This window comes from Galeopterus variegatus, unplaced genomic scaffold (assembly GCF_000696425.1).
Source record: "Galeopterus variegatus unplaced genomic scaffold, G_variegatus-3.0.2 Scaffold6836, whole genome shotgun sequence".
Taxonomy (NCBI): Eukaryota; Metazoa; Chordata; class Mammalia; order Dermoptera; family Cynocephalidae; genus Galeopterus; species Galeopterus variegatus.
The window spans coordinates 113830-121436 of record NW_007732947.1 but is presented as its reverse complement, the minus strand read 5'-3'; the positions used below and the strand labels follow the sequence as shown (position 1 = coordinate 121436).

Genomic DNA, 7607 nt, shown 5'->3' with positions numbered 1-7607 from the left:
AGAGGTCTCCTGTGGGCTCTCAGGGTACCAAACATCCTCTCCCCGCCTTAGCATCCCCATCATGTGCTCCCAGTCATGAGTGTGAGAGCCTATCCAACCACGCGGGGAGAGCCTAGGCTCTTCTAAGCGGGCTGGAGACCCCCCAAATCCCCACAGTACTGGGCACCTGGCTGCTCTGTCTTCTGGCCTGGCTTCATTTCATCCCCTCTGCCAGCCCTTGCCTGGCACCTGGCTTTCTGATAACCTAGTGCCACACCAAGGGAGGAGCACACAGGCTTTGAAATCAGGCATACCAGAGCTTGAGTCCTAGCTCAGCCACTAACCAGCCGCATGACTGTGGGCAAGTTAGTTGACCTCTCCCAGCCTCAGTTTCCTCATCTGCAAAATGGGGGTAATGGTGTCTACTTCTCTAGGTGGGAGTGAGGAATCAATTAACTAGAATAATGTATGTGAAACATCTGGCACATATTAGTGCTCAATACATGTGGGTACCTTTCCTGTCCCACTTTCCTACACCTCTCTGCCACTTATCTGGACCCTAGTGNAAAAAAAAAAAAAACAGAAAACACTCAGAAGGGCAGAGTTTGCTCAGGGATCTGCAGACTGGGCAGAGGTTAAGACCTCATTCAGTTCTGCAGTGGAATGGGGTGCAGGGAGGGGGTATGGGGCACAGGGCAGAGCAGGACAGGAGTGGCTGCAAGCCCCACTCGGAAATGCCCTGGGATGGTGTACTCTGGCTGGGAGCTCTGAGATGAATCATGAAGGCCCGCAAAGGGAGTCCGGACCCCTTTGCCTTGGTCCTCAGCCCCAGGCCAGAGTGGCCCCTTGGCCTGGGGGAGGGGGCAGGAATCCAACACCCCTCCCACAGGCCTTGCTTTACTGACCTCGGATCTGCAGGTTGGAGAAGGTTTGCACAGGAATGGTGATGCTGAAAGAAAGCAGAGGGAAAGGCGAGACCAGTCTGCCTTAGGACATCCCCAGGCTGGGTCCTGGCCCAGGGTCATCATGACAACCTTGAGGCCCTTTCCCTTGCTGGGAAAGTCTGACTCCATCTCCTAGCTTTCCCCAGCAGCTGGCGTGCTCCCTGGAGCTCAAAAAGTCTGCAAGGGACTTAGGTGTTATCTGTGAGCGGAGAATCTCTATTTGAAAGAAAGTGGCAGCTTGTGGTGAAGAAAATTCCAAGGAGGCAGAGGGATCTGTCAGGTGGAAAGAAATCCAATCTTGATTGGGAGGGTTGGGAGTGGGCCTCTTAGTTGGGGGGTGATCCAAGTCCTTGGCCCTGGGACCCAATCAATATGGGTTGAATCCATTCATTCATCAGACATTCATTAAACACCTGCTGTGTATTAGGCAGGCACTGGTGGAGGGGGTGGGACACAAGGCTGAATGAGACTCAGCCCCTGAAGGGAGCAAGGCAGACTCTACAGAGGGGCAGGGGAGAGTTCCCTGGGGCTGTGGGGGGCTCACCGGTTCTCCTCGCCCTCCAGCAGCTTCCTGTAGGTGGCGATCTCGATGTCCAGGGCCAGCTTGACGTTGAGCAGGTCCTGGTACTCCTGCAGGTGGCGGGCCATCTCGTCCTTGAGACTCTGCCCCTCCTCTTCCAGCCGGGCCAGCGCCTCCTGGTAACCCGCCGCCTCCCGCGCATGGCGCTCGTCCTGCTCGCGCATCTGCCTCTCCAGGGACTCGTTCTGCGAGATGGAGCCGGCGGGTCCCTCGGGGCCCCGCCCCAGTCCCAGGCCCCGCGTCCAGCCCCCGGGGCAACTTCTCAGAGCCGCGCCCTCAGCCCTGGTCCCCTCCCCTGGCCCTTCTCCTTTAGAAGAAGAGTGGCCAGTCCCCTCTAGAGTTGTGGCCGGTCCCCTCCCATCCCTGTCCGGCCCTGCCCGCGCTCACCTACGGTACAGCAGCGGGTCCCTCGGGGCCCCGCCCCAGTCCCAGGCCCCGCGTCCAGCCCCCGGGGCAACTTCTCAGAGCCGCGCCCTCAGCCCTGGTCCCCTCCCCTGGCCCTTCTCCTTTAGAAGAAGAGTGGCCAGTCCCCTCTAGAGTTGTGGCCGGTCCCCTCCCATCCCTGTCCGGCCCTGCCCGCGCTCACCGTGCCGCGCAAGGACTCCAGGTCGCAAGTCAGGGCCTGCAGCTGGCGCCGGTAGTCGTTGGCCTCGTGCTTGGCCTGACGGAGCAGCTCCGTGTTGCGGGCAGCAGCGTCCGTCAGGTCTGCAAACTAGATGGGGAGAGGGCCGTAGGCTGAGGGGCAGGTCGGGACCCTGGGGCCATGAGGGGTGGGCACCAAGGGGGGGCGAGCTGTGTGGTCCATGGACAAGCACGGTCTCTGGGAAATCAGGGAGGTGGGCAGGACCCATGTCAGCCCCAGAACATTGGCCCTGGCTGGGATTATTCCCAGCAACTGTGACCCACAGACAGAGGGCAGGTAGCCACCGCTGGGCCTCAGCACCTAGCACAGTGCAACAGAATCCAGAACCTTCTGCACTAGCAGCGGCATCTGCCAGACTGAACCCTGGCCTCCCTTACCCCAGACAGCGGGCTCTGACAAGCAGAACCCTGGGTTCTAATGGCCCTTTCTCCACCAGCTTGCAGGGAGGCCCTCACAGCTCCATCAGGCCTCAACCCTGCTCAGATGGTCACAGGTCACCGCTTCTGCTACTCACACTCCTCAACTTGGCACCCTGGGCCCTGCCCCTCGGTGCTTTTCTGCCTCAGGCCCCTGCACAGACTCTGGCCTCCACTCAAAATGGCCCTTTCCTCTTCTCTTCGTGTCCATAGCCTGCCTGTCCTGCCTCGCCCAAGTGCCACCCCCCCTTCTATGACATCTTCCTTGGTTCCCGCACTGCGTATAAACTCTGCCCTGTGGTGTTCTCTATGGGCACCATATTTGGGTCCACATCACATCTCGCCATGTGTCCTGGGAAGTGCCTGGCATACAGTAGATGAACAGGAACCCAGGACATAGACTGGCAGAGGCATTGAGAACGCAGGCTGCCAAGTGAGAGGGGCTAGGGTCGGAACGCTACCACTTAGGAGCTGTGTGACTTTGGGCAAATTAGCCTCTCTGGGCTTCAGTTCTCTCATCTATCAAAGAATAGTACCTACTTCATAGTAAGATAATGCATGCAAAGCACAGCGCCTGGCACACAATAATGTTGGCTGATAATAATAATAGTAGTAAAAGCGGCAATAATAATAATGAGTATTTCTGTAAGTAATAGTGCCTGTGTGACCCTGGGCAAGTCGTCTCACTTCTCTGGTGAAGGTCAGAGGGAGTATGCTCTGTTTCTTACACCCTCTTTCTCCATTTGTATGGAGCAAGGGCGGCTGCCCAGAGGAGGCAGGTTGGGCCACAGCAGGGCTACCTTGGACCGGTACCACTCCTCTGCCTCCTGCATGTTGCTGGACGCCACTGCCTCATACTGTGTGCGGATCTCTCTCAGGGCCGCTGTGAGGTCTGGCTTGGTCATGTCCAGCTCCACATGGACCTGCTGTCGGGCCAGCTGCTCCTGCAGTTCCCGCAGCTCCTGGCCAGGGTGAGAGAAGGGTTACCAGGGGTCAGGGCCCTGGCTGCAGCTGAGGTTCCCCACAGCATCATGCCCTCTTCTGCCTGTCCCTCGACCATGGGCATTGGCTAAGGGAAAAGGGGCAACCCTTGGAGAAAGTAGCATGGCCCAGGCTAAGGGAGGCAGTTTGGGGACCCCATAGCATCCTCCTCCCAGTGCTGAATGGGCAGGAGCCAGGCGCTCAAAGTGTGCCCATGTTCTCGTGGGAGATTGACTGACTGCATCCCTGTCGGTAGGTGTGATGTGGGTCCCCACATTGCATGGGGTCATGGATTCTGAATCCAGGGCCTGAGGTCAAGAGCTCAGTGGGATTGTTTTTTTATGAATGGCTCTCATTTTAATGGGGACAGACGCAGAGGGGGTGGAGTCAGAGAGACTAACTGGGACCTAAGCACCTTCTTTAACCTCTCTGGGCCTCAGTGTCCTCCTCTGTGAAAAGGAGATGATACTGGAAGTGTTCTCTCTCGCAGAGGTGTTGTGAAGGAGAAAACAAGGCAGCAAGGCCTGCTACACTCAGTCGTGCTGTGTTGCTGTTGTGCTCTCAGTACACGGAGTGTGTGTCTGTGCACGTGTTACCAGGGTTCGGGATGCTCTCTTGTCTCTCTGTCTTCACTCGCTGTCCCTCGCTTCTAATCCTACTTATCATTTTCTCTCTCTGTCTGCCAATCTCTGTTTCTCTCTCTCTTTCTCTCTCTCTCTCTCTCTCTCTCTCTGTCTCTGTCTCCATTTCCATTTTCTCTCTCTGTCTGCCAATCTCTGTTTCTCTCTCTCTTTCTCTCTCTCTCTCTCTCTGTCTCCCTGTCTCTGTCTCCCTTTCTCTCTCTCTCTCAATTGCAGTCTCTGTGTTGGGCTTTCCACCCTCTGCTTGGCCTCACCTCCTCATGGATCTTCTTCAGGAACCGGATCTCCTCCCCCAGTGACTCAATCTTCCTTTCCAGATCCAGACGGGCCAGGGTAGCTTCATCTGCCTCCTGGAGCAGGGAGGGGGCGAAGGGCCACTCTGACCCCAGACTCCTCCGCATTCTCCAACCTTGCCTTACCCCTTCTTCTGGGGCACAGGGGAGCATCACATTGCTCTGGAGGTCTGAGCTTGGGGGCTGTATTTGGGTTGCTGGCATCCCCCGCCCCCGCCCCCCGTGCCTCCCGTCCACCTCTCTGACCTGTCTATAGGCAGCCAGGTTATTCTCAGCCTCCAGCCTCACATTGGTTTCCTCCTGGAGCCTGGGGTGGGGGACACATTTCTGGGTCCAGGCTCTTCTGAGGACTCTTGGATCCCTGCCCCAATCTGCCTGGAAGTGGCTGTCACAGAGGGAACCCCCCCACCCCAGGACCAGTAGAGTAGGCAGGAGGGGTCAGAGGGGTCATAGACAGAGGCTTTGGCTGAGACGGTGAGCAGACAGGGACTTTTGCTTTAACTCATTACTAAGGTGCCTTGTTAGGGTTTGAGCACCTGCTCCTGTTCGCATAGGCCCACCCAACAATTCACACTTGCTGCTGTGTGTACAAACACACACATCCTCCTGCACTTGATGGCACATGTGCATGTCCTGCCAGCTCAGCAAAGCTTCATGCCCCTGGGGTTTCCTCTGACCCCAGGTAACTACCTTTTGAGATGGATTTTATTATGATCTCCACTTCATAGCTCTGCAAGTCAAAGTGACTTGACTAGGGTTGTAAGCTGGTGACAGGTAATCACCTGTGTTCTGTACCCAGGCCTGCCTGCTCTTTCCCCCTTTTCTTTCCCCCAGGGCCCAATCCTCTTCATGGACACCAACCTTTTCCTCCACCTCCTCCTTTATACAGACTCAGGCTCAGAATATGTGAGCTCTCTGCCCACAGTCCCAAGGCCCGGCTGTGAATGAACTGCAAATACCCTGTCTGCCGGAGTCCCTGACTGCTCCCCACACAGCTTTTCCCAGTGGGGAGGTGAAAAAAGGGCCCCGACTCCCTGGCAGGTCATTGGGAATCAGATCCCTGAAGCCCAGGACCCTTCTCCAGTCCCTGCCATCATGTTGGGGAGTGAGGCTAGCCCTCCCATCCCAGAGGTGGGGACGCCCAGGGAACGGGAGGCAGAGCCCCCGCCCGAGACTCTGCAGGCCTGCAGGCACTGCCTCTTAGGGGCTCAGTCCTCTCTGTTCACGAGGCCCTCTCCCTGACCCCTCCTCACTTCTGCCTTAGAGTGCCCAGGTCCTGGGCCAGATTGTCCCTTTCGACCTCAAGCCGGGCGCTGCTGGCGGTGAGTTGATCAAGCTGCAGCCGCAGCTCACGGAGCTCGGCCTGGTAGACGTCAGCCAGCTTGGTGGGCTCCTTGGACCGCAACTGGTTCAGCTCGGCAGCCAGCGCCTTGTTTTGCTGTTCCAGGAAGCGCACCTTCTCAATGTAGCTGGCAAAGCGGTCATTGAGCTCCATCATCTCTGCCCGCTCACTGGCCCGGGTCTCCTTGAAGCCGGCGTTGAGTGCCCCAGCCAGGGAAAAGTCCACCCGGGCCGGGAGTGGAGGGGACATTCGAGCCAGGGAGAGGCGGGCGCCAGGCCACAGGCGGCGGCCGGGAGTTAGGCCCCCCACCACCATCTCCGCGGATGAGACGTAGGAGCGGCGAGCAGCCGAGGTGACACGTCTCCTTTCCATCCTGCCCTGGCTCTGCTCACTCTGGGGATGTGAGGGCTTTATGGAGGAATGGGCTGGACTGGCGCTGCCCAGGCTGCCCCTGGCAACGCCCCCTGGCATAGCCTAAGGGGGCGGGGCTGGGCCAAAGCCCAGCCATGGGGAGAATGCCTCTCGCCCCACCGAGATCACTATGCCCAAAGGCAGGGCTTCCTGGGCATGTCAGCCCTGGCCTGAGGCAGATGGCGCCTGGGGCTGGATGCTGGGTCTGGGTCACTGACCACTGAGCAAAGAGACCCTCTCTCTAGGAAGGTGGGTCAAGAAAAGGCTGGACCAGACAACCTTTGATCAGGCTGGTTAGCTCAGTTGGTTAGAGTGTGGTGCTGGTAACACCAAGGTCCAGGGTTCAATCCCTGCACCAGCTAACCACCAAAAAAAAAAACAAAAAAAAAAACGAACATGTAGATAACCTCTGACATGCCTTCCAACTCATAGATTCTCCCCTCACTTGGCACTTCTCCAAGTGCCTGTCAGATGCTGGGAATTTGGTGAAGAACAAACCTGTTTCATACCCTCAAGGAGCAGCTTTCTACCGAGCCCCATCCCCAGCAGATTCCTGGAGTCCTCCCTTCTGAACACAGTGCCCCACATTCCTGCTTTCTTCCTGTTCCATGGAGTTCTGGGGCTAGGGGCTGGGATTGGACACCAGCCCTCTGTCTGGAGAGTCCATCGAAACCTCTATCTAGCCGTGGGGGCATGGCAGAAGGAATGTATGCAGGTCCTGATAGGGCAAGAGGGGGCAGCCCCTCTCTCTGGGCTGCTCTTTAGCCCCTGCATCCATCCCCCTGGGCTTACCCCTCCCTTGCCTGAGCTCTCTGAACCCCTACCCAGAGCCTGGGCCTTGACAGCTTCACAAAGCAGTTATGAATGAACTGGCTGTGCTGGCTTGAATCTTTGTTCCTGCAACACCCTGTTTCCCTGGCCACCCTTTTCTGTCCCACTGGGGATTTACCTCCTTCGAGTTCCCACACATCAGGCTTAGATGGGAAAAGCCTCCTGGGATGGGTGGGCTTGGGAACCCAGGAGTTGCTGGGCCCACCTGGGAGCCTGGGGCCTTGGCCCTGTTGACCCTTGAGACTTCAGGTCCATCTACCCCTTCCACTCTGGTCCCACAGGGTCAGAGCCCCACGCAGGCCACTCGCCCATTCATGTCCTTGCACTTTCAGGAAGCAGACAGCCCTCCTCTCCCCACTCCCTCCCCAGCCACCCACCGCCCATGCCTGGGCCTCTCATCCTCTGTCCTGGGCACTTGCTGAATAGAGCCTTGTTCTCCATCGCTGGTGAGGGCGCCACATAGCGAGGGCAGCCCCCAGGGGGCTGTGACGCTTTTATCCCAAGAGGCCAGGCTGTCAGGCTGGGGTGCAACGCAAGCCCCCTGTT

General features: G+C 57.9%; 1 protein-coding gene and 1 non-coding gene across 2 annotated transcripts; one reads left to right on the top strand and one right to left on the bottom strand.

Annotated features, from left to right (window-relative positions):
* Window positions 1-557: 557 nt before the first annotated feature.
* Window positions 558-6292, bottom strand: LOC103606779 (glial fibrillary acidic protein-like). Its single transcript, XM_008591324.1, is given in 8 exon segments — window positions 558-867; window positions 870-928; window positions 1468-1688; window positions 2090-2215; window positions 3363-3524; window positions 4439-4534; window positions 4724-4784; window positions 5731-6292. Coding segments are annotated over 8 exon segments (1530 nt in total). The 5' UTR covers window positions 6291-6292; the 3' UTR covers window positions 558-622.
* A 226-nt stretch (window positions 6293-6518) lies between these two features.
* On the top strand, window positions 6519-6592 carry TRNAT-GGU. The gene has a single exon. It is a non-coding gene; the product is annotated as a tRNA-Thr (tRNA).
* Window positions 6593-7607: the final 1015 nt, after the last annotated feature.